Below are 27,868 nucleotides of genomic sequence, written 5' to 3' on the forward strand. Positions count from 1 at the left end.
CTGCCCTCTTTGCGAACTGAGGCTGGCAAAATAAGCCTATTTTATTTTGGCCCATGGGCTCGGAACGACCTTCAATCCAGACTCGAAATTGGCTTCCTTGATCTCATTTAGGAGTTTTAAAAAGATTACAGCGGAAGTTCCCCACACAAGCTATTCCTGCTTTGAAGTTTATTTTATTTATACTGGTGTTTTATCATTGCTTTGCTTTTATCGTAAATTGTATTTATGTGGTTGGTGACTGTTATGGCCTAAGACTTAAGGGACTGTCATTGGAGTATTGTTCGGTATTGTCTATTCTTTACATCTCTTTGCCAGTGCATTGTTGCAAAAGATACCTTTTTCCTCAGCTACATGGCATTAACCTTCTATCTTTCAGTAAGTAATTGGTTCACAGCAGTGACAAATCTACACACCTTGATCTTCATGGTGGACGGGGCCAGGGCAGTGATCTCCTTCTGCATGCGGTCAGCAATACCAGGGTACATGGTGGTACCCCCGGAAAGCACGTTGTTAGCGTACAGGTCCTTGCGGATGTCGATGTCACACTTCATGATGCTGTTGTAGGTAGTCTCATGGATACCGGCAGACTCCATGCCTATATTTAGAAAAGGAGAAAGTATTGTGAGGAAAAACACATTTTGATGTGATGTGGTTTGATGTTTTTTTTCACTATTCAAGTAAAAGGACGTTTTGTTGTCAGCAGGGTGCAAAACACAACACGAGCCACCCACCGATGAAGGAGGGCTGGAACAGGGTCTCGGGGCAACGGAAACGCTCGTTGCCGATGGTGATGACCTGGCCGTCGGGCAGCTCGTAGCTCTTCTCCAGGGAGGAGGAGGAGGCGGCGGTGGCCATCTCGTTCTCAAAGTCCAGAGCCACGTAGCACAGCTTCTCCTTGATGTCACGGACAATCTCACGCTCAGCTGTCAAGGAAAGGTCATAAGAGTGTTTAATGGTTTTGTTTATGAAAGACGCGGCGAAGAATTTCACAGTCTATGTCAGTCTATTAAAAATGATCATGTCCAGCATTTATGCACTAACACACACAAATTAAGTCACATTTGGTGGACATTTTTTTTAAAGCAATGCAAAGTCTCGCATCATCTCCATTGACCATTTGTTAAAACAATGACACAATCACCAGTTCTTGAGAAATTACTCTAAGTATTATATGCTGACTCTTTTGCACATTTGATTGGCTTAAATTACTCTCATTTATGCATATAAGCACACATCTTTATATGCTCATCATAGTGTATTGTTTTTCCAATTTTGTCTATAGTCACTTATTATGACATGGCCAGAATAGGGAAGTTAGGGTACAAGTGCTTAAATTTCAATATAGATGCTACACGTATACTGGCTAGTTGCATGAAGGGGCCATAACACTAAACAAAAGGCCCAAAGAGTTTGTCGTAGTAAAACTGTTATGTAGCCTACTTACCAGTGGTAACAAAGGAATAGCCACGCTCAGTCAGAATCTTCATCAGGTAGTCAGTGAGGTCGCGACCAGCGAGGTCCAGACGCATGATGGCGTGGGGCAGAGCATAACCCTCATAGATGGGCACATTGTGGGTCACACCATCACCAGAGTCCAGAACGATACCTATTGAAAGACACGTGGTTATGTCAGCTCTATCGACAGCAGCAACTTCAGTTCAGAATCAGAATGATAACAGGTCTTCATCAGCTTCTCCTCTAAAGCCCAAGAAACTGTATTGCTTTTTATCTACATGACATGATGATAAAGATCTGAAGAACAATGTTTTTAATACAATAAAACTCAACATTCAATTTGTATTGTTATTATCTTATGTTGAGTACACAGGAGTATTTGTACTTTAACATTGCAGCAACTTTGACCGAACTATGACTAAGCTATACTGCATTAAAAAGACTATGCAATTACAGATTATATTATAGCTGCTCTGGATGAGTGGACAAAAAAGCCATGGCCCCAAGCCTCATCATAAAATCATACAGTTAGAGCATCTGGTCTCACCTGTGGTACGACCGGAGGCGTAGAGAGACAGCACGGCCTGAATGGCCACATACATAGCCGGGACGTTGAAGGTCTCGAACATGATCTGGGTCATCTTCTCCCTGTTGGCCTTGGGGTTGAGGGGGGCCTCTGTGAGCAGGGTGGGGTGCTCTTCAGGGGCAACACGCAGCTCGTTGTAGAAGGTGTGATGCCAGATCTGAGGAGTGGAGGAGAGGAAGAGACATTAGTAAAAGGCTATTAAGCAAAATAACAATAATAAAGCAAAAAAGGTAAATATAGCTCCTTATCATGAGGTTAGAATTAGGTCATCATTGCCTATTGATTCATATTCTTCACAGCTATTGTCCTTATTCCCAAGATGGAATGAATCTATATGATCCTTTAGGATCACAGGAACATTTACTAAGGCTCTGACTACAGAGAGCCAGAAGCATAAGACTTCTTAACATGATTTATACTACTGAGTGATATTTTTATCAGACTCATAATAAATGCATGGCCCTGCTTTAAAGTCTGAAGTTATTTTCGTTGACATCTGATTGCCATGTCTTTCTTTCAGTGGGGCAGCGTCTGTCAAAGCTCAGACACAACTGTGTCAACAAAAATGCCTAAGCTTGATTTACACTTCAAACGACGGTGTCGAAATGCCAGAAATAGCAGACCTACGACGTCACAGCGCATTGCAGTGTGATGCGTCGTGAGATTGTAGATCTGCTATTTTCGGTGCAGCGTCAGTGCATTATACCCCCGATGCTCACCTTCTCCATATCATCCCAGTTAGTGATGATGCCGTGCTCGATGGGGTACTTCAGGGTCAGGATACCTCTTTTGCTCTGAGCCTCATCACCCACGTAGGAGTCCTTCTGCCCCATACCCACCATGACACCCTTTGGGAGAGAAAGGGAGATGTTTTATAACAAACCAGAGAAGGACATCAAATATTAGCCCATACTATCATTCATATGAGCTATCAAACCCTTTTCCTACGTCAGTGGTTCTCAAACTTGGGGTCGGGACCCCAAGTGGGCTCCTCAAATTATTTTTGTGGTGTCCCCAGATGATTAGCTTACCGGTAATGTAAAAAAGAAGTCTCACTCAACGGTAAACAAACCTACATAAGTGTACAGTATACAGTATACAGGGTATCTTTACATTTATAAAGTGACAATTTAAGGACTTTCAAGACCGTTTTAATACCAAACTGGCCAAACCATCAAATATTAAGTAAGCAAGAGGCGAACATTGTGAAAATAGCCGATCTACATGCTCACAACGCGTCGTGTTGTGAGCATGTAGATCTGCTATTTTCACAATATTTATCTGTGGAACCGAATTAAATGTAATACCTACAATTCCAAGTGCTTGTCAGGGTGGGAGTCACCATCAAAATATGTTCATTTTGGGGGTCACAGCCTAAAAAGGTTTGAGAACCCCTGATTTATAGGCTAAGTTTGTGTATAGCCGTACCTGGTGACGGGGGCGGCCCACGATGGAGGGGAACACAGCGCGAGGAGCGTCATCTCCGGCGAATCCGGCCTTCACCAGACCAGAGCCGTTGTCGCACACAAGAGCGGTAGTTTCATCATCGTCACACATGATGTCAGTTGGGTTTCTGTTGGGACAAGATGTATTCTCTTTGTTAAACAGAGTTTACATGTTTTACTAAAACATATAAACACTAGCCCTTACCCGTTCAAAGATATGAGCTCCAAAATGATGTGCAGTGTGTGGGTTATGGGATGTGCACTGTGCACACAGTATATGAGGGATGGAAAGTAACTTTAACTGGTGCTTGCATGATGTAGGAGCATCAATGTAAGAAACCCGTTTCGTTTAATGGCTACAGAGATACTGTCTCCCCCCTCCCCCCCAGCCCGCCCGCCCACCCGCCTGCACACACACCCACCTGCCTGCACACACACACACACACACACACACACACACACACACACACACACACACACACACACACACACACACACACACACACACAGAGCTGGTTAAACATTTTGCCTCAAGCTAGATGCAGAATAGATGTGCCTCATGCTAGATGCAGAATAGATAGTAGATACACCATAAAAATGCTAATATACAGCATACGATTTGTGAAAGTGACAAACGGGCTTCACAGTTATGTCAGGTGTGTTCATATGCTTATGGTGATGCGATTTCAGATCAATTGCTCCAGCCACTGAGGAGAAACGCTGTGACAGACACTCACTCAGACACTCACTCAGACATTCGCAAAATTATAGTATAGATGGCTGCTACAGTCGGAATCACTAGGCCCTGTTTATTTGCGGGGGCCTACTACAGCTGATGAGGCGAATTGAGCTGAATTGTTTGTTGTTTACCTGGACACTCGCTACTAAATGAGCCCAGAAATGAACAATAATAGGCTTTTAGCCAATAAGCTTAATCACAAACATAGGCATACAGTATCTCAAATTATTATAGGATAGTCTACAGCACAACATGCACATTTTGTTTAAATAAAATAATCAAATGTTAACATACCCTGACACTCACGGTAAAGAAATGGTTAAAGTGTAAAAGTAATCTAACCTAATTTAACCACTTGAACCTATACTTCCTGTAGTTGACCAGAGTATCCCAGAGCTCTATTCAATGCCCTCTCCATTTTTCCCTCAACACTAAATCTCTTCACTGAATATAGCAGATCAACAAGCTCAAAACATGTCACATTGTGATGTGAGCTTCTAGATCTGCTATTTTGGCCGAATGATCACCCTAGAATAAGGTTAGGGTAGGCCAAGACAACAGTGATACAACTATGTAACTTAATGCTGGCATCACCAACAAAATACCCAGCTTTTACTCATAAGTGGGGGAAAAAGAAATGCTGCATAGGTAGACCGATGTCCATTTGTCAGTAACCTAATCCATCCATAGCAGTCTATGGTGAAATACCTGATATTCAAACATAAAAAAATAAAATAAAATAAAAGTTCCAAATAGAAGTTAATTCCATGTTTGCGTCTCCAGTTACTCCAGTGAGCGCCTCCTCGGCAGATAATGTAACTTGCATCAATGACGCTACTCACCAGATCAGCACCAAGAGTTGTTCCTGTGTCGGGAAGTAGTGGCAGTAGTGTGGTAGAGAAAGGAGAGGGCCGACACCAATTTATAGCCCTCCTCCACATGTTGCCGCCTCTACTCCAGACGCGCCCCTCTTCCTTATTTGGTGGCCCCCCCTGTGCCATTGAGCGGGGTCTCCATGAATGGAAGAGCGCGCAAAGAGCAGAGCAGTGGGGAGGCCCCTCCCGACACGGAGCCTCCTTGACGCCCATGTATGGAAAGGGGGCTCATGCGGAGGAAGGGCGGTGGGCTGTGACGGTGCGAAGAGGTATTTCTCTATTTTCAACACCCCAGTAGGAGCGGGCGGACCCTAAAGCAAATGTTGTTTGTGGGATATGGTTTCAAGCATCTTGCTAATGTCATGCCAGGGAAGTGGACTGGGTGTCTAGTTGTCGCCCTGTGAGAGAATATTTTGCAGAGTGTACACAGACTGGGGGATGAACTCTCCTGTCATTTTATTGATGATTAGTGATATAGCCCTTTATTAGACGCCACTCAAAGGTGAACCACTGCCCTTGTAGCATGTCACATGATCTGATTATAATGATTTGGGCTCAAATGTATTGGCCATGTCCACTAAAATGATTGCTGCACGTAGGCTACATCACAATGCTGAATATATTACTATATCTATGAGTAGGGTGACCAGACGTACGAGTTTGGCCTGACAAATATCATATCTCTGTCCAGGTTTTCAACTTTCACTACAACATTGTCATGGTTTCGCCAGAATTAAAATAATAGTGGTTGCATAGATGTTTATCATGTTCTTTTCATGTAAACATCACCTAACCATTCAGAAAACATGAACAAATGCATTGTCAGTATAACAGTAACAGTTGAAACAGTATGCAATAATAATAATAATCTATTTTAGTTACTTATGCCTTGCCCATGGCTTATGCCCCGTATACTTCATTGTTCGACAAATAGCTAAATAACCGATCTGCAAGACTGCAACGCATGCAAGCTGTTTTTGAAAATATTTACGTTTTCATTTAATTTTACTTTTACTGTTTTGAAAATATAATATATAATGGCATGCCCAAAATAGGGACGCCTCACTGAGAATCAGATAACAAATGTCTTTCCAAAATGCATGTATTGACTAATTGAAAACAAGAAATGTTAATGTGATTTTTTTTTAGTCAGTTTCACAATCCCAGCTCTGGACTATAGCTTGTAGTCCACACCACAGCCCTTTAGTATTTGTTTCTGTACTAGTCTCTAGGTACTTAATACATATTTATTTTCTCTCTGTATAATTCTGTAGGTGTAAATGGATTCCTGTTACTGTGGCGAGCACAGGCAGGCTTGACCCCCCCCCCCCCCCCCGTGACCGTTGGCTATGAGTCACATAACCAAATGAGTGGGTGAGGTAATCCACAGACACCAGTGTTTTAGGCATAGAGCCCACCCACCCACAGTCTCTCTTTGAGCATCTGTCAGCTCAGCTGTGCTGGGGTCTCCTGCTCAGGCTATGTGTGCGCGTGTGTGTGAGAAACAACTGGCAACGTTTTGTTTTTGCTTTTTATCAAAGCAAGGAACAAATAGGTGAGAGGGTGCCTTTATATCCACTATGGGGCTGTTAAGTATGACATCATTTTGTAGGCAGAGGAGAATTTCTGCCCCCAGTTTCCGTGAATCTTTTTACTATTTTTACTATTTACCTGTACACATTTTTCTTCTCTTTGTTGTTGAAAGGAAAGTGTTAGAATTATACTTTAGTCGTTTTTTTTGTCTCGGATCTGTTGAAATAGCGAGGGACAGAAAATGCTCTGCGGGCAGAGTTCTCCTCTGCCTACAAAATGATGTCACGGCTTAAAAGCCCCATAGGAATCAAATGAAGCAATACCTGCAATTCATAATTTGATATGTTTGAGGTCCAGAGAAACCAGGAAACGGAAAAAGAAAGAAAGCAGATCATTCAGAAAGAACAAAAGACAGTATATAGTTCAGAAATAAGATATTCAGAAAACAATAAAGGAAGCAGATAGTTCAGAAAGAAATAAAGGGGGCACAAACTGTGGTTCTGAACGAAAGCAAGAAATCATCAAAGAAAGACAAAATAAAGAGAACCGTAGGACGGTAGGGGAGTTTGACCTTTCAGACTTGAATTAACACTTATAATTTGACAGTATGTTTCGCTGGCGTGGACTGGACCATCAATGATCTCCTTTGTTTATTCCCTGTGTGTTTTTCTGTCACCGGAGGGGAATCCTTAGGGAGGTCAGGGATTGATGTTATCCCTGGCTTTTAACCTTTCTCTGCAGTGCTCCCGGACCCTCTTCCCATGTGCATATCGAGCAGGCAGGATTGATCTCCTGTCATCAAGGATTCTATCAATGTCAATTCAGTTCCACCCAACACGCCTGTGTTATGTAAACTGCCCTGTTCTGGAGAGTACACAAGTTCCAATATCCACTGTGTCTTTGTATGAAAGTAGTAGATCTTTAGATTATAGATTTAGATTATCAGCCCTAATGGGAGTTTGTGACTGTACAGAAATGCCAGGCCATAACCACATACTCACAGTATACAGTAGGCCTACATACATGTGTTCACTTTATAACCACTTATCTCCAAAAAGTAAACATGTCAAGAAAGAAGAAAATATTGATTCGGTTTATTTTCGAATATCAACGTTCAGCCTCACATGTATCATGGTTCTCACACATAAATGACCTCATATACTGTTTTTAATGATAATAATAAAAAACACAGAACTGCAGTTTTGTTTGACAGTGGCCATGTTTCATCACAGCACTTTTAAGTGCACAATATGCATCTGAAAATCTGAAACAGAAGATGACATTTTTTTTCTATATTTATGCCCTGCTGCCATTGAGACTGGAGTTTTACAGTCGATACAGGCGTGGACTGCGCTACTAAATGGATTTCCTTACTTGCTGCACCTAAATTAGAAATGGACTTTGATCTAGATGCTGTAGTCCTGCTCAGACAAGAATGATAGAAAATACTATGCTATGCTCTTCATTGCTACACAGGATTATGCATTTAAAGGACCATTCCACCAACGAATCCCAGCTTTGAGAATTGAGCATTCTAAAGTACAGCACCACAATAAGATTACAGATTAGTGTCGGATTTTGACATGTTCTTCTTATTCATGTTCTAGAAACACTGTTCCGACTTGTACAAGAAAGAACACCAAGATAATATGCATGAGTTCATAATCTAAGTGCTCTAAATCAAAATATCCACTTGGTAATATGAGTTTATGTGTTCAGGGAATGCCACACCAGCCTATGCTACTTGAAAACATATAAATATTCGATGATCTTTTAGATTTGATGGGTCAGGGGATATGGTCACATTATCCACTTTGAACTTGGTGTTCAACTTATTTTTGGGCATATCATTGTATCTTCCACAAGTTTTCCAAAACATTGCAAAATAAACAAGAAAGTAAAGCACCATTTTAATAAGTGAAGGGTCTTGGTCACATTCATGAGTGAGTGGGCATGTTCACATTCATGGGCGAGAGCTCTTGGTCACATTCATGGGTTGACAGGCCACTGGTAGCCTTTGCTGAAAAGCCCCTTTTCATGCATTCATCCTGCATTAGAAACAGGCTATTTTGTCTTCTATATTTTTCAGCACAAACGTTTCTAGCAACAAAAATAATAAAACATTTTTTTTTATCATTGTTCAATTTAGTGGCAAGTAACACACACACACACACACACACACACACACACACACACACCCATTGTGTGGGGCCCTGCGTGAGTACGGCCCCCGAGAGTGTTCCGAGACAAACAAAGAACAGCACCTACACAGTCACACCTGCCGCTCCCTAGTGTGACTTCTGGGAGATCAGAACAGAAGTGGGCGGGGAAACAGTCTCATCTGTGGCAGCTGTCATTGAGTGACAGGCACAGGGAGCCAGCCTGCGCTCTAACACTCAAGACCCCAAGTTGTTCTCAAACTTTCTTTACTATAATATCCCCACAACTACTTCATCAGTGTTTATCAGTGTTTTGAAAAAAAGAAAGCTACCTAACATACTGGAAAGAGACAACCCAAAACCAAAGCAAAATGGAATGCTATCTGGCACTAAAAAGAGAATATACATTAGCAGAATATCTGAGCACAGTAAAAGACCCAAAACTTAGGAAAGCCTTGACTAGGTACAGACTCAGCGAACACAGCCTTGCAATAGAGAAAGGCCGACACAGACAGACCCCACTCCCAAGGGAAGATAGGCTATGTACCCACTGCACACACAATGTGGTAGAAACAGAGCTACACTTTCTAACCACCTGCCCACTATACCAAGACATCAGAGACACATACTTCCCACAGATTACACACACCCGAAGTGATTTTGAAAACTCGACCAATGATGAAAAACTCCCATACTTACTGGGAGAAATACAACAATGCGCTAACACAGCAGCAAGATTTGTGAACTGTTGCGACAAAAGAAGGCTAGAAACACAACCACCCTAAGGACTACAAACCATGGATTGACATCTAGACCTACTGCACATACAGTATGAAACAGAGCTGATACCTTTATGTATTTTGAGGAAAATAATGCTGCTATTTGTACCCTGTATATATATAAAATGTCACAATGCGACATAGCTCTGTTTACACAATGCTGTACCCCCTCCAACTGTATATGTTCCCCATTTTCAACTGTTTTTTTATTGTATTTGTGATGCTTGCTTTGGCAATGTAAACGTATGTTTTCTCATGCCAATAAAGCTCCTTTGAATTGAATTGAAGTTTTGCTGTTGTTGTTGTTGTTGTTGTTTTTGGAGTATCCCAGCAGGGGTATCACAATGTACCCCCATACTACCCTCATTTGAGAAACAATTTAGACAGTACACAGAAGCACATATAGGCTACTAAGTGTTAATGTATCAATGTGTAACTATAGAGGGTTATGCACGTGACATCATCATCATACCCGGAAGTTATGTGGTGGCAAAAAAACTACTTTCTGGCCTTGACAGCCCATACATCCAAACAGAAAAGTATCTGATTGCATTAAACGACGTCAAACAACGTTAAACTCACTTTGCCATTTGATTTGCCATTAACTTGCATGCATGCGCATACCCTCTATAGAGAGAGTACAATGTAACCAAAGGGACCCTTAGGGTGTATCAACAGATTAAAACTCTGATTGATACTGTGTATTAACTATGAGGACGGCCCACGTGAAAGCGGATCAGCCTTTTGGTTAAGTCATCCTCGACCTGGACGACATCACAGTGCAAAGGGTGATTCTCAAACTGGTTAAGAGGTGGGAGAATTTCTGAGCAGGTGTCACCAAATGGACCATTTGGTTACATTTGTACTCTCAGAGTTACAAAAGGATGCATTAACACTGGGTAATTTAAAAGAAAGATACTAATTATTCACAGCATTTAGAGAACACCAATTACTTCTGTCACCTACTGTTCAAAACACATTTAACAGACAAACAATGGCAACAAAAGCTTTATTGTCTAAAAGCCTTTCTCTAAATTCAGGTGACTGTGGATCAAAACCATTCACCTCAAGACTTACTCTGACAGTAACAGATCGAACATACAGAGAACATTAACCACATCAGCTTCGTTGTAACTTGTACGACAAAAAAAGCGAATCTGCAAGTTCACAAATCGTTGCGATGTGACGCCTTGTGAGCTTTTAGATCTGCTATTTTTGCTATTTAACACACACACACACACACACACACACACACACACACACACACACACACACACACACACACACACACACACACACACACACACACACACACACACACACACACACACACACACACACACACACTGAATGTGCCCAAAATACGGACACCAGGGTTAACGTGGTTGACAGATATTATAGGTTCCAACATTCCAAAGATGGCATAACCATCTATTTTGCAATTTGTGTTCAAGCTGAGTGTGCAGTATTAGAACAGCATGTACAGTACAGCTTGACGATGCACAGACACCAAGTACAAATTGATTTGTGATTCAACGCCTCCCTCTGGCCAAGCAAGGTAATGAGCGACAGCGGGCGGCAGTGGCCTGTGACAGGATGAGGCGGCAGTGGCCTGTGACAACATGGGGGGTAGCAGTGGCCCGTGACAACAGAACCCACTCAGGTGATGCTGGGGACAGGGTGCATTAAGAGCTGGCTGTAGGCTCACTAGGCTGACACGACCCTTTTGCTGTGTCACATTAAGGCCATTCCTCCGGTATAGCGTTTCCTGTGTAGACTCACTGTGACCTTGAAACACAAGAAGGCTCGAGCAACTTCCAAACAAGGGCCAGACCATGGCCTGTAGGGCCCTGGGGGAATGCACGGCTACTGCCTAAAAACTCCTTCCATGGTTTCTACTATACCCCCACCCCCTGGCAAAGCTCCCGACAGACGCGCGCGCGCGCGCACGCACGCACACACGCACACACGCACACACACACACACACACACACAGGCAGTCAGAGATGCTTGGGATTCTTATGCAGGTCTCAGAGTTCTCTTGCGCCTCCCTCCCACATGCACGCGCGGCCGCACTCACACACATCATCTCCCTCCCACACACACGTCGTACGCATGAGCTCGTGTGCACACACACACCCTTGAAAATACACAGACTCAAATATTCACTACTATGACTCGCAGTTAGGCAGCCGCGTGCAGTCGCGCACGTACATGCACGCACGCACGCGCGCGCGCGCGCGCGCTGCGCGCGCACGCACGCACGCACGCACGCACGCACGCACACACACACACACACACACACACACACACACACACACACACACACACACACACACACACACACACACACACACACACACACACACACACACACACACACACACACACACACACACACACACACACACACACACACACACACACACACACACGCACGCACGCTCATACAAAAGCACACTTGATCTGTCACACACTTAGCTGCTATTAATACTTCCTAAGCCCACACACAATTAAAATGACCTGTAATGTCAGACGCTGGTTGTGGGGATTGGGGATGGGGGGGGTGGGGTGGGGTGGGGGGCTCACTATGTCAGGAATGTCTGTGTGAAATGAACCCGCCAACCTGGTGGAGAAGAGGTTGGGTGGAGAGGAGGACAGTCTTGCAGTGGTTCTCAAGATTTTCATTTCAAGGAGATTTTAGTTTCAAGAACTACCCATAACGGTCCATTTAGTTCAATTTGTATACCGAGTTACACCCTTGGACCCCACTTTGAGAACCACTGTTGTACTGCAAAACAGAAGAGAACACAGCGCACCCTGGAGGCCAAACCCTACACCAGGCGATTCCTTTATGATCCCATGCACTACTTGTGTTAAATGAGGGTGTCTGTGCAGCTGAATTCGTTTTAAAACATGGGGAGAGGAGTGTAGGAGAGGCAGACATCCGCTTTACAGCCTTAAACTGTTTCAGTGCCACCGATGTACACGACTGTGTGAGGGAAGCATTTCAAAGTTGTGTGAGTCAACAGTCTGTCTCGAGAGACTACTCTACTCGGACAGTGTGTAAAACTGAAACATTGACGCAAATGGACCGGTTGACTTTATATTTCACTTTAAAAAAACGGAAATACATTAATACAATAAAAGAATATTAAAAATAAATGAAAAAGTTCATCGAAGAAACACGGCCTGCTCACTTATTAGGATGTTAGTATGAGTCACCAGAAAAAAAATAATTGGTATTTTTTGATGAATTTATAATGGTTAAAATTTACAATGGGTGTGTATGGGGTGGCGTCCTGCAGGAGGAAGGCCTGATAACATTTACATCAAATATCTAAATATTGAATCAAGCAAATTAAAATCTGTTCAGGGTGTTCATAAAAGCCTGATTAGACGATAAAATGACCAAAAGTCTTTTTGAAAGTGAAATATCCCTTTAAATCAACACTTCCCCATTCATTCATCTTTCGGACGCAAAGCTCCTAAATTGCTTCCTACATCATTGTTATGCAACAAGCATAAGTGAGGCTGTGTCTACATGTGATGGGATTACAGTAGGCTACAACTGCCATTGGCAGGGGGAAAAAAAGCTAAATTGCTTGTCGTGTTAAAAAAGGGGAGATAAACCCTTAATATTTAGCCATCATGCAAGGGAGGGTTGACCATCATTGCATCATCATTGCATTATTTTTTAAGACCCAAACAAAGCTCAGTTCTGCAGAGAACTGCACTTCAGGTGAACCCTGCTCAAAGCCACTGTCTGTCTGAATGATCTCTGATGTTTGAGTGATATTGTCTACCGGACTCATAATAAATGCATGGCCCTGTTGTCCCCCAAAAGTCTGAAGTTATTCTCGTCAAGGTCTGATTGCCATGTCTGTCTTTCTTTCAGTTGGGTAATGACTGTCAAAATACGGACAGACAACCGCGTCAACAAAAAATAGACTTGGAGAGCTTCCAAGGTGTTCCAAGGTGGTTACATGACCTTTCTGGAGCCCGATCAATGGTTCTAAATGTTACTATGGAGAAACTTAACTCCTTAACCACAACCACAGAACCCTAGCGTCCCTATTATCAGTGAACATTTGGCAAAATGACAGTACTATAGGACAGGGGTCTTCAACGTTTTCAGGCCAAGGACCCCTTAGTTGAGAGAGAGAGATGAAGCAGGGACCCCCACAACCTTTTCATTCCATATTGTTTCATCATTTGACAGGACAATCATCAGTGTATTTTGGATTCATGTCAATTTGTGTTTTCATTTCAGATATTTAACCACTTGAATCGTCAATACTTAATAAACTTTACCTTTCACTCTGTACTAGCTCTGCTCTTTTTCCCCTCTACACCAAACCTCTTTGCCGAAAATAGCCGACCTAAGTTCACAACGCCTCGCGCTGTGAGGTGTTGTGAGCTTGTAGATCTGCTATTTTTGGCTAAAGTGCTCAAAATATGGACACTATAGGGTTCAGGTGGTTAATATAAAAATGAGAAAAAGGTTTCCATCACTCAAAGATTTGGAGGACCCCCTGTAGTAACTCTGAGGACCCCTAGGGATGAACATAGCATGAAAAAAACACCAAAATACAATATCATCACAAATATATAAAACACTATGTACAGACTACAGAGTAGAAAAAAAGGTGTGTGAAAGGTGGGGGAAGGGAATGCAGGTTAAAAGGGGGGGGGGGGTAATAGTGAGGGTGGTCACCTTTCTAAAGGTGCAAAGAAAAACACTTAGTGCTTCAAAGAAACTATGACACCAGGTAAACATCAAACCTACTGTAGGTTGCATCTGTCATGCGCTCTAAATAACATTCTTGGAATTTGTTGTGAAGTGAAAAAACACATCTGAATAACAAAACATGTGTGACTGTGAACAAGTAGCCAACATACAGTATATAGCTGCATTGTATTTAATCTATCAAAAAGCAGGTGACAGGAACAGATGGAGTGATGGGGTGAGCGTGGTGGGAGTCTGAAGAGATCATCTTCAGACTGTAGTGGAACATGGGGAGTGAGTCTGAAGTCCTGACTGAGGGGGAGTTTGTTCCACAGCATGGCATGCAGGGTGTTTTAGGGAAGGAAGAAAACAGACATCCTTTGTTAGTCGATCTGAGCGGTAATGGGTGTGGGCAACTGGGCAAGGGTCATCACAATGCTGGCTTGTAGTGGGCATTTTGTCAAATTACATTTTTTTTGCCACGAACATACACAATGAGTGGACAATAATATTACCAGGAACACATAAAGAGATATCCCTGAATGAACAGGTCTGTTACTGGACCGAGTTGGGGGGTCCTTGCAAATATAACATTTGAGAACCACTAGTGGACTCCTAATGTGCCATAGTCTCATACATATTCTGAAGAAAACCTGAAGACTTGACTTCAGTAATTGGGTCTTATGTTCGAAATAAGAACATTATAATGGTTTGTAAAAAATACAAATAAAATCTACAATGTGCCAGGGACAAGTCCAAGTCTTTGCTACGGACTCATGTGTCTGTGTACGGACATGTTGTGTCATGTCTTGAAGGTAATGGTGTGCCATACCCTTAATTGATTTGCCATGTAGTTTATCACCAAATTTGTACTGATTAAAACCGCTGTGCAGTCTGGACAGTGCTTAACCTAGTGGCTAAAATGAGTTCACCACCATATTTCAGCAAGATTCTGAATGGTTAATAAGCACCATAAATAATTTGATAGACTACAGCTGGAAGGCTGAATTGCTTGGCTTTCAGTTCAATTCATATCCATATGGGACTGGAAATAAAGGTACCTTGATGCTTCAATCAATGGTAGACAAGGAGTTGAGCAACATACCAGATTATAATCACTTTGTTCAACAAGTACTGTAAACGCACCTTCAAAATATTAACAGTATAGTAATAACACATAATGATTAAATGTGAGTGCATAGTGAAACATGGACTGGAAACAAGGCCCACACCAAGTGCAATGGAACAAGCATGTGTATGAATGAGAGAGATGAGTATACAGGTCTGATATCAGTCCCTAAACTCCCAAATATATACCATCAGGGGCGTCACAAGGGGGGGGGAAGTGGGACTGAGTTACTACTAGTCACACTGAGTCACAGTGCGGCACCGAGTGCCACGCTGCGAGCTTGTAGATCAGCTATTTTTTGTGAAAATATGTTCAAATCTTTGAATATATGTATTTTTTAAGCAAACATTTGTAACTCAAATTTTGCTTCTGGGGGGTCCCTGGAATTAAATATTTTGAGATGGGGGTCCGTAGCCAAATACATATCATTTTGGGGGTCCTTCACATTAGAAAGTTTGAGCACCACTGCAGTGATAAATACATTATCACTGCATTCCAATTTATTTAGCTCTGAACAGGAATTCATTATTCATACAAATGCATTGTGGAATGTATGCTATGCCTATATAGTGTAAATCCATTGTATATTAAATATTGTGTATATAGTTGGCAGCTTACTTTTGCCTATTTTTAGTAAATGTGTTTGTTCATGTACAATACCATTTTTGTAAATGGCTCTTTAGTGTTGCTTTAGTGTAATAGACCAACCTTACATAAACAAATTCCTTGGATGTGCAAACAGACCTGGCAATACTATTCTGATTCTGATAATAGTTGCATATAGACACAATGCAAGTGTGTCTATTGGTCACTCTGAGCATGAACCAGGGGTGTGTGCAAACAGTTAAGTTTTCCTTGACTTTTTACCAGGCTAGGAAGTAGGAAGTAGTCAGTAGTTTCCAGTGAAATGAAACTGAGAGCTACATTTGGAGAACAAGTTGCCTGCACACCACAGTTACACAGCCACGGTAAGCCAAAAGTGTTTAGATTAGATACTGTATGTTAGATTAAATATGATATTCTTTATATGTTTGCTGTACTTGTTTTCAGACTGTGTGCCCTTTAAACCATTTAGATCCGAGGCAGATTCTAAAAATGTCAGTGTCAGCTTTCTGAAAAGCTTATGTTGCTACAGTATATCAGTGGTACTCAAACATTTTCATGTCAAGGACCCCCAAAGTTATATGTATTTGATGTGGACCCCCATCTCAAAATAGTTAGTTCCAGGGACCCCCAGAAGCAAACATTTTAGTTGCAAATGTTTGCTTTAAATATATATAGGCCTATAATTTATATATTCCAAGATCTTCAAAATTTGTAAAGATTTTTCAAAAACAACAGATCTACAAGTTCATAGCGCCGCACGAAAAGACACTGTATGCACTTGTATATCTACTATTTTTGAATATCCGAAGTATAATATAACAGTTAAAGTGATTAATCTGACATGACTCAGATGCTTCCCCGGTTTTAATGTATCTACAACGAATACCAGAAGAGTCGTCGGAAAGAAACACCCTGGGCTGATGGTTCATGCCTTTTGATTGATTGATTGAGGTATTTATTAGAAGTTTTGGATAGGAAAAGGTACAGTTTCATGACAGTACAATGTCAACTAAAAGGAAACTTGGGTAAGGATAGGCTTATTTGTTATTTTCCATTGAGATCCTTAATATCTTAATATACCTCTGTAAACTATGCCTAAACGGTTAAACCTAAACTTATTCCTAACCTTAACCTAGTAAAACAGTGCCAAAAACTAACCCTATTCCTATTCTTAACCTCAGAAAGATATGCGTAATCCTAAAGTTATTTCTAACCTTATTCTCAGTAAAACAAATACAAGAATAAAAGTCTTGGTGAGTTTCTTTCCGGCGACTCTACCGCTTACCTCTACAACTAAACAATAGTAGCTTCTAACTTGCATTTCATAATTGTGTGTTTCTTTCTGTCCAGATATGGCAACTGCCAGCATTTGTTTCTCAGATGAGCAGTTTCTATGTCCTATATGTCTGGATGTGTTCACTGAGCCGGTCTCAACATCATGTGGACACAACTTCTGCAAGGCATGCATTCAACACTTCTGGGACAGCAATGACATTTGCCAGTGTCCCATGTGTAAGAAGAATTTTGTCACCAGACCTGAAATACAAGTTAATAGTGCAATGTTCGAGTTCGTTGTTCACTTTAAGAAGTCAGCTCAAGTTAACCCCTCAGTTCCAAACTCATGTGCTGATGAAGTATGTGGCGTGCTTTGTGATTTCTGCTCTGAAACACAGATCAAGGCCGTTAAGTCTTGTCTGATATGTCTAACTTCTTTCTGTGAGACGCACCTGGAGCCTCACCAGAGAGTTGCAAGCCTCAAGAGCCACACCTTAATAGACGCTGTATCGGGTCTGGAAGACAGGATGTGCAAGAAGCACAGCAGGCTCTCTGACCTCTACTGCAGGACAGACCAGACTTGTATTTGTGTTGGTTGCATCAAGACAGACCACAAAGGTCACCAAATTGTACCGCTTGAGGAAGAATATGAATCCAAACTTGCAGAGCTGCCTGAGACTGTGGCAAAAGTGCAGGACATGATCCTTGCAGGATCTCAGAGGATCTGTGAGATCGAACGCTCCACCGATGCCAGCAAAAGGGAAGCTGAGAGGGAGATAGCCGAGAGTGTGCAGGTCTTCACTGACCTGATACACTCCCTTGAGAAAAGCCGGACAGAGCTTGTTGAGGTGATCAAGGAGAGGTGTAAATTAGCAGAGCAACAAGCAGAGGGCTTCATCAAAGAACTGAAGATGGAGATCGCTGAGCTTCGGAAGGAATGTGTTGAGCTGGAGCAACTCTCACACTCTGAAGATCACTATGGCCTTGTCCTGCTCCTGTCACGCCTGACCACGCTGACAAACAAGGAGCAGAAGAGCAACATTTTTGAACGGAATCCGTCTGTTGCCTCTTTGAGAGCAGCTGTGTCGCGGCTGCAAGCGACACTGGATCAGGAAATGGAACAGCTCCCTGGCATCAGACTGAAGAGGATTAAGGAGTATGCGGTGGACGTGACCCTTGACCCAGACACCGCGCACTGCGGCCTTATCCTGTCCCGGGATGGAAAAGAAGTGAGTCATGCAGCAACGCCTCTGGATCTCCCTGACAATGAAAAGAGGTTTGAAGTGTGTTTTGAAGTGCTGTCAAAGGAAGGCTTCACGTCAGGGAAGTTTTACTACGAGGTTCAGGTTAAGGGAAAGACCAAGTGGATTTTAGGAGTGGCGAGAGAGTCTATTGAGAGAAAGGAAGACACAAGCCTGTCAGTTACAAATGGGTTCTGGGCCTTAGTGCTGGAGGGGGGCGAATATCTAGCATATGACACACGTGTGTTCAAACTGTCACTGAGACAGAAACCCCAGAAAGTGGGAATCTTTGTGGATTATGATAAGGGACAGGTCTCTTTCTACGATGTGGATTTTAAATCTCATATCTATTCTTTCACTGGCCAACTCTTTAAAGAGAAACTGTTTCCTTACTTCTGCCCCGAAGACATCCAAGAAGGGGAAAACAGTGGCCCCCTAATCATAACTCCTGTACATCGGCCCAGCTTAGTCTAGTTCACATAAGAAGTGGGTGAAATAGTTCTTTGTGCAAGCTTCATCGTATGTATTTTCAGAAAGAGAAAGAAAGGGATGTGGCAGGGAGAGCAAGGAGAAAAAAACAACAACTAAAAATAAGGAGAGGCAAAAATCTAATTGTACATATAATTATATATACACAAAGCATACACCAATAGATACAGTATATAGGCCTACATGAGGGTAGACATAAAGTAAGGTGCATATTATGGTTAGCTCCTCTCAAATACCAAATGGGTGTCTAGAAATATAATACAGCCTTCATACAGTCCTACTATTAAACTAAGCTACACACAAAACATGCATGTAGCACCATTGCCATACAAAGAACCTGTTAAGTCTCTTTATGGTTCTTTAGGGGTTCTCTGATGGTTCTTCAGCTTAATGTACTTAGTTAAGTTCTTTAGTTCTTATTTAGACTGAAGTGAAAATCCTTGTACCACATGTTATATTTACTAATATTATTGCTATTTCCATAATTGTATGTCATTATTGATTGTGTAATGATCCGTCTATGGTGGGTCCATTTCAATTGAAACCAAAATGTACACACAAGTTAATGTGTTGGGAATATAATATATCTTCACTTTAGCATGAGGTGTTTTTTGTGAAATGTACCTAATTATTTAGTTTTAGTGTTCTTGTTCTCATTTAACTTACTTAGTACTGTATCATCTGATGTTTAAACATAGAATACCAGTAAGACTCCCTAATCAGGAGACAAGCAACCTTCAGGTCGGCAACCGTCAGGTCGGCAACCTCATGGTGGCGCTAGAAAAGGGCATGTGAGAAATCAGGGGCAGAGGTTGTGGTTTGTCAGCCAAGGAGTGTGTGTGCAAAGTTGGACATGGATAGGGGAAACAGTGCCGGAGATAAGTGTAGGGCCAAAAGTGTGACGTGACGGACAGACTGACGGAGGGACTGACAGACAGCCGGTGGAGGTTTTCATAGTAACTTGGTGGTCGCAATTATTTTGACATTCTAGCAGAAAATGCATGTTGTATTCTGTTGTGTTGTGTAGTTTATCATGTGTAGGCCTCTTCCCTGTCAATAAACGTACAATAGTTGTTTATCATGTGTAGGCCTACTTCTTCCGTGTCAAAGTAGTACAGTTTATAATGTGTAGGACGACATCCCAGCCCCCTTGCCTTAAGGTAAGAACCTGTTGACCTTAATTATGTGTCCATATCTTGTGCTCACTAAAACCGTACAGATTCATTTCCACTGCTCATCGGCAAGCCACAATACACAGTAAAATCTGTGTTATTTTATGAATTTGTAACCGTGAGAGCACACTAACGGAACCAAAAGAACCCGTAATCTACTTGCAGTGCAGAATTTTACTGTGTGTAGATGCACATTGAGGCGACGACGCGGTGAGTGCGGCATGGGGTCTATAGGCTACAGTAGTCTAACACCCAATCAAATCAAAAGCTGCGCAGGTCAGGAAGGGGCTCTCATAGGATTAGCTCTCATGTCTACATGTGCGCGCACACACACACACACACACACACACACACACACACACACACACACACACACACACACACACACACACACACACACACACACACACACACACACACACACACACACACACACACACAGCAATGTCACAGATTAAATTACCCTGTAATCACCAGCTGACCTATAAAATATGCAGTTGCGATGAGTCAGGGAGCATAACAGGGCGGGATGAGGCCGTGTCACTAAATTAAATAAATAATTGTTTTAATGTTTAATGATGAATAATGTGCTACTTATCATTTTAATCTTTTATTTCACACTTCAGATATGCACTATAATTGGTATGTTTATCTGGATCAAAAAAATCTGAATGAAGAATTTCTCTCTCCTCAGGATGGGTTACAGTAAATCCAAAGTGGAAAGATGGTGCCACCTTGTGGTAAAACAGCAGCGCTACAAGCCATTGCAAATTAAACTTTTGAAAGTGTATGATTTTTCAGGACTGTGCTAGGACTCTGCTAGCAACCATAGAGCAATGGTGTTGCCTAGTTAGATCATGACTGTCCTCAATTGCGGTCAGCTGCATGATGGGCCCACTGTGTTCCTCATTTCAGTCAGTGGGTGGAAAGCATTCAATATGAAATGTTGCTGAAACTGAAGCAGATACTCTTTGTAATCAGGGAAAATCTTAAAAAGTCCTGGAATAAATTCCTTACCAAACAATTTCTTCACCAATGTGTTTGTAAAGGTGTCTAGGTGTCTAGGTGTCACAAAGACTGAAATTCAGTTTCCCAAGGAGAATCCTTGACAGCTGTTGAAAGTTGGGGTCCCATTAACTTAACTATACAGGATAAAACACGCCAAAATAAATATGCTTTAAGTAGCATGTGAGTGGTCAAACTAGGAATGTTTTTCGTGCAAAATAAATGCTTGCAATGAATTCAGAATCATGGAAAACCCCTCACAAGCTGCTTAAATCATATTTATTTTGGTGTGTTTTTTAGTTAAGTTAATGGGACCCCAACTTTCAGCAGCTGTAACGGATTCACCTAGGGAAACAGAATTTCAGTCTTTGTGAGACTACTAGACACCTTTACAAACACATTGGTGAAGACATTTCTTGGTAAGGAAGGTATTCCAGGGTTGGAAATTATTTCTGAAGATATCCCCTGCCTATTGTTGTCGATTACCACAAAGCAGTGTATGTTAACGCATTGAGACCAGAGGACGACTCTACCAATACCTTTTAAATCAGTAGTTCTCAAGTTCGCCATGGTTTATTAGACTTGATGATTTAATGCAGACATCAGTTCAACTGCCATGTTCAACTCAATATAACAGAAATTAAAGTTGGAATCAAGCGAACCTTATTACTGAGTAATGGAGTGTCCAAACCATATGCTACGATTCATCCAAACATTTAAAATATTACTTAATATTAACAAGTTAAGGTAAAATCTTTCGCCCTATTATACAAGCAATTTATAGTTGAAATGTATGGTAGCCCTATAATTTCCGGATCAGACTGCATATCATCTAACTATTAATTTACCCTTTTTCTTATTTCCACACAACAACTCGAAGGTATATTAATGATATAGTTCAATGTTGAAAATGAGTGGTATTCCCCTTTAAGTGAAACATTCGAGTAGTCTACTTTTTCCACCACTACGTTAGCAAAACTTGCGACGCAACACGTCCATATCTTGCAGATTCACTCTAAAAGTAAACTAAATATTGTTACTTGTACTTTTTTCTGTTCTATTAATTCCCCCTCGTAGTTTCTTTCTTTCTTTTAGATTTGAAATGGCATATCCTATATAAAAGATTATTTACAAACCAAATTGAAATGTCCATGGCTTATTACCAATTATACTTAGCCAACACTGACTCAATAACTCAAATTATCTGGAAAATGGCCTATGTTTAGCCTATTTTCAGTTAATGCCTATGAGAAGCTGTGACGCCTGTGTATTGGTGTATTCATGGGTTCAATTTGTAGTCCTACAGCGGCCATGTTGAGGACCAACACAGGTATTTCACTTGTCTGATTGGCATAGAATTAATGTTCTACATCAATCAGAACACCTGTGTTGGTCCTCAATATGGCCGCTGTAGGACTACAAATTGAACCCATGCCTCACAGTGCCATCTAGTGGCCCTAATAGAGATATGCTATGGACACAACAAAGTTACCATATAGGCCTAGCCCCACATGAGACGATAAAGTTATATTAAAGTAGGACTGTCATCTAAAGGGGTACTGTCACTTTAAAAAGTCATCTTAAAATATTAGTTAATATGTTTATGATGTCATTGTGAGAATGCACAATTATAAGCCAATCAAATTAATTGACTGTACTTAGACTACTTACTATTGGTCAGCTGTTGTTGGGGGGTGAGGGGAAGATTACACTGACATGAGTTTCAGACTATTTCAGACAATTTTCAGAGAGCGGGCCTTTAAGAAAGTGTGAAGTGGGTCATTCTTCGTATTCAGTGCCATTTGTGTCCCCATGAAATAATGTAATCTTACAATACTGATTCCTAAAAGCTTATTTTAGACTGTTTAAGGTTCTCCACCATAGGAAAAGAAATGATATGTACTCAGGGTAATTAAATATAAAATAATCACTTTGGTTTGAGAAGTAAGCTAAAATGCCATATCCCAAATCCTGTTTACCATATACCATAAGAAGTATAAGTATCACTGTTTAATTTCCATTTTTATCAATGTTTTACGTTGCATTACCTTTGTGGTAAAGCATAACATGTCCACCCTGTTACGCTTAGAGGAAATCTATACAGTTTCACAATTCTGAAAATATGATTGATAAAAACATTTATATAAGAATCTTACTATATGTTCCCAATGTGCTACCATTATACATGAGGAGTAATTGCCATCTTTAGCATAAAATGGCCACCCTGTTATCGTCCCCCCTGTTACATTGATTGATTGATTGACAATTTGTCCCATTCATGTTAGATTCATCAATTTCATCATTTTAGGAAATAATTAATTAAGCTGAACAGATATTTATTTCTGACAGCTGAACATATCCTCTTTCAGAAAACAATGTTAAAATTCTGTAAAAAATACTTACTTGCTGAAATGGCACCGAATAGTAGGAATGACCCAGGTAATAATACTTTTTCACTGGTTTTGTTCTTACCAAACCGTGACATTTTTTGTTTGTTTTACACATCTCTGTAGCCCAGGGGTTCCCAAACATTTTTGTCTCAGGTTACCCCATGAATATGTTTTTAATCCGAGGCACCCCTACATTATAATTTTCACTCCCAGCACCTTATATTTCTAGCATATCGTCATTGTCGGGTGGAAACCTTGTATGTCCAAAACCGTTCGTTTTGTATTTATCATCTATAAAATGTACTAAACTAGTGAAAACAGCAGATGTAGATCGGCTGTTTTCACTCGTTTTGTGCGACAGTCTTGTGTGATGAAGCAGGGCTTTACTTTGAAAAAAAAAGAAAAAACATACATTTGAAACTTGGAGATACAAGGTTTCTGCCCGACAGTGACGATATTTTAGTGATTATGTTGAGATAACGTTGAGATAATAGCCATTTTGGTTAGAACTGACTGAAAATAACTTTGTACTTCAAGTTTAAAATGATACTAAATATTCTTTCAAGTGTCCAAATAAATTCCAAATATCATCAAATGATCTTGCGGCACCCCTGGACTGCCGTCAGGGCACCCCAGGGTGCCCCGTCACCCACTTTGAAAACCCCTGGGATAGATTACCATAATAGAATACAACAATAACATGCAATGCCACAAGGATGAGGGATTGCACCCTGTTATGACAACCATCTCCAATCTGTTTGTGAGCAATTCAAAGGGAGGTTTTCGTTTAGGGTAGGCCTACAACGTGAAAAACAATGCTTTTTTTGTTTTACACATCTCTGTAGCCTACTACACAACTTGCCCGTGGGATATGACAAGGCTTGGACCCATCACTCTGGGCGACCGCTTCTCTACAGAGTGATGCAAATGATGACAAATTCCTTCATCCCTCATCATGCAAGTGCAGCTAATCGGCGTAACACACGAGGATGGGCAGAACTTGGCACTTGGCTGAGGGGCAATAAACTGCCTGATTGAATCAGTCAAAAGATGCCTCCCTCAGACGTGCACGTGCCCAGTACCATCAGCGCGCTATACAGTCTTCTGAAAGCATTCAAAGGGCCCGCTTTGTTGCAGTGTGTGTGTGCGTGTGCGTGTGCGTGTGTGTGTGTGTGTGTGTGTGTGTGCATGTGTGCTTGTGTGCGTGCGTGCGAGCGTGCGTGCTTGTGAGGGAGGAGAGGAAGAACCACATTATTCCCATTTGTCACAGAATGAGCATGTCAATTCTGTTCAAATTCTACTCCCATCAATGTAACAGTGAAAGCCACAACAGCGATTGTGCTTTTTTTCCCTTGTGACTATATGTTTATATATATATATATATATATATATATATATATACTGTATATACACAAACATACATACTGTATGTATGTACATTGAAGTCAAAGCTGCTGTAGTTTAGTGTAGTATATATAGAATGTATATAATATATATTTCTCTTTGTCTATATAATCATCGCTAGAGGGCAGTAGGAAGTCACCACGTCATCTATGTCAACTAACTTTTTGTTGCACGCACACACACACACACACACACACACATTCCCCTCTATTATGAGGGTAAATATGTAATCATTCACCCAAGACGAAACCAAGGTAGTCAGAAAAGCTCATAATGTTTAAAAAAGAAAAGAAAAAAATGTGTTGGTGAAGGTTGGGGGGTGGGGGTGGGGGGGTCCAGACCATGCTGCATGGATCAACTTGCTCTTGTCCTTACAATTAATTCTTACCCACGACCAGTCTCATCTCCTTCGACATGGCAGGACAGGGCTGGCCGTGATGGATGTGACATTAACGGGAAATGAAGCCGGGGAGATGCGACGCCCCAGTCCAATAGTGGCATTTGTCACTGCCCTGGTCATGCAGATTGGGCTATAGCCTTGCCCACTGACTAAGATTAATGATGACGGTGTCCCCGTCTTTGTCTCCCTGCGTGGCTTGCCTCGATCCGTGCCACAGCACAATCTCCCCGAAACATGACCTGTATCATATTTAAACCCCACACAGATTGGGGCCTAACATGCACAATAGTAGGTTATGTAAATGTTATGTCCTGTATGGCGTCGCATCCTTTGATAACACAGTTAAATAATGAATTAATCGGTGAAATGTCAGCTCTGGAATCCATTAACTGAATATTTGCCCCGTACAATTCCCTTAATTAAAAAAACTCATAGCAATCGACAAAACGGAATTCGTTTCGATGGCATCCCTACTGGCTTGCTGTATGGGATATTGGGAGGACTGCATCCTGGTTTGTAATAAAGAAACAGAATAACCTTAAGCACCATGCACCAGTGCACAGAAAATGTTTTTTCCCTGACAGATGAGGTAGCGGGGCAGGCTCAGATGGATGGGGGATTGGGCCGCTTGTATAAGACTTCAGGGATCCGGCGCATTCCCCTGGTCATCCATCATTCGCTGACACATCCACTTATATCCGCGGCGCACATACAGATGTAATCCGCTGTTTGATCAGAAGTCGGGGGGCTTTTCCTACACAGCACACGTTCTGGCCTGGTTGCTCTCCTTCTCTCTGTTGCCTCTCTGTCCATCTGTTTGGATGTGCCTCTGTTTCTATCTACAGTATGTGTCTGTCTGCCAGTGCCTGTCTGTCTCTCTCTCTCTTTCTCTCCTCAGCGTTGTTCTGTCTTATCTTTCATCTGTCTCTCTTTCCTTCATCTCACTTTTTCTCAGACTCAACTCTGTCCATCTGTCTCTCTCGATCTCTTTCTTTCTCTCCATTCATCCCGCTCTCCCTTGTTCACCGTCTCCTGCTTACTCAGTCGGTGTGTGCCTTAGAAGAAATTAAAGATGTTAAACCAATGGATGAAATTACGACGCATATATAACATTAAAGAACAATGTTGACTTTTTCACGCAACATTAGCCAACGTGCAATAAATCCGCGCACAGTTGCTGCCTCGCTGAGCGAGGGACCCCCGATAAGTAGGTGAATAAATCCACAAATTTAACACCCGTGGTAGCTGCATGCTATGACTATTTTAACTCCCAGCCATGGTAATAAACGGTAGCCAGTGACAGCTCTGTATGAAGAAGGAGCTCATTATCATCCGTGCATGTTTGTTAAGTCTCTCATGCATTTCTCCAGCACATCCCAGATGCCGTGGAGTCATCTGCCCTCCATGCCTCCCCTGCTGTGAAGGGAAATCAGTCTCCACACTGCTGTCACACGCACACACGCGTGCCCGTGAAACACACACACACACACACACACACACACACACACACACACACACACACACACACACACACACACACACACACACACACACACACACACACACACACACACACACACACACACACACACACACACACGCGCACGGATGAACACAAGCCGAGACGCACAGATGCACAAACATAGACGTGCGTGTGCCTATACCCGCGCGCACACACACACACAATCTGACCCCGTGACACTGTTGTTCTGTCTCATTTCTATCTCTTCCACCCTTGCTTTCTTTACGATTATGCTAAAGCGCTGATAAAAAAAAGAAAAAACGCATGCAGGCTTTACACTCGACTCCACTTCACTTGATCTGTCACTATCCGTGGGTTTATGGAGCAGAACTGCACCACTCCTGCTGTGTGCACCACCTTGTTCTTGACCCCAACCCTGGGACGGTTGAGGAGGGATATACGCTGCTGCTGCTGCGTGCGTGTGTGTGTGTGTGTGCAGAGGCGTCACAAGGAGGGGGAAAGTGGGACTGAGTTACTAGGGCCCAAGGTGGAGGGGCCTTAATTATTTTATACTTTAGCTATTGAAAAATAGCAGATATACAAGCTCACAGCTCAAGCTGCGAGCTTGTAGATCTGCTATTTTAGAAAAGTCGTGAAAATGTGTGCAAATCGTAAAATATTATGTATTTTTTAAGTGAACATTTGTAACTCAGATTTGAATTCTGGGGGGTTCCTGGATCAAAATATTTTGAGATGGGGGTCCGTGGCCAAATACATATCATTTTGGGGGTCCTTCACATGAAAAGGTTCGAGCACCAATGACATAAAAACATAGGTTTTTCAAAAAACCTTAGAAGGATTTGAAATATTCAAAGACTTGCAAAGATTTTCACGATCTACAAGCTCGCAGCGCGGCACTCGGTGCCACGCTTTGAGCTTGTATATCTGCTATTTTTCAATAGTTAAAGTACCCAGGGCCCACAATTTGGTGCGAC

At 41.9% G+C, this 27,868-nt stretch overlaps 2 protein-coding genes across 4 annotated transcripts in view; one reads left to right on the top strand and one right to left on the bottom strand.

Moving 5' to 3' along the window:
* LOC308300581 (actin, alpha cardiac muscle 1) overlaps nucleotides 1–3,598 on the bottom strand; it is a gene marked incomplete at both ends in the record, with an annotated part of 4,236 nt that extends 638 nt beyond the window's left edge. Inside the window, 6 exons of one of the 3 annotated variants that reach the window (XM_080744452.1) lie at nucleotides 414–595; nucleotides 732–923; nucleotides 1,445–1,606; nucleotides 2,003–2,198; nucleotides 2,761–2,889; nucleotides 3,470–3,598. In XM_080744452.1, coding sequence (XP_080600578.1) covers nucleotides 414–595; nucleotides 732–923; nucleotides 1,445–1,606; nucleotides 2,003–2,198; nucleotides 2,761–2,889; nucleotides 3,470–3,598 — 990 coding nt within the window. The remainder of the gene's footprint in view (nucleotides 1–413; nucleotides 596–731; nucleotides 924–1,444; nucleotides 1,607–2,002; nucleotides 2,199–2,760; nucleotides 2,890–3,469) is intronic. The other 2 variants (XM_080744453.1, XM_080744454.1) reach the window with 2 other exon arrangements.
* A 13,789-nt stretch (nucleotides 3,599–17,387) lies between these two features.
* Nucleotides 17,388–19,025, top strand: LOC308301027 (E3 ubiquitin-protein ligase TRIM39-like; the record flags this gene model as incomplete). The annotated part of the gene is made up of 1 exon (XM_080744923.1): nucleotides 17,388–19,025. One exon carries the CDS (start codon nucleotides 17,388–17,390, stop codon nucleotides 19,023–19,025), a length of 1,638 nt encoding a protein of 545 aa, XP_080601049.1.
* Nucleotides 19,026–27,868: the final 8,843 nt, after the last annotated feature.

The sequence above is a fragment of the Nannobrachium achirus genome (genome assembly GCF_963921795.1).
Source record: "Nannobrachium achirus genome assembly, chromosome: 16".
In the NCBI taxonomy this organism is placed as follows: Eukaryota; Metazoa; Chordata; class Actinopteri; order Myctophiformes; family Myctophidae; genus Nannobrachium; species Nannobrachium achirus.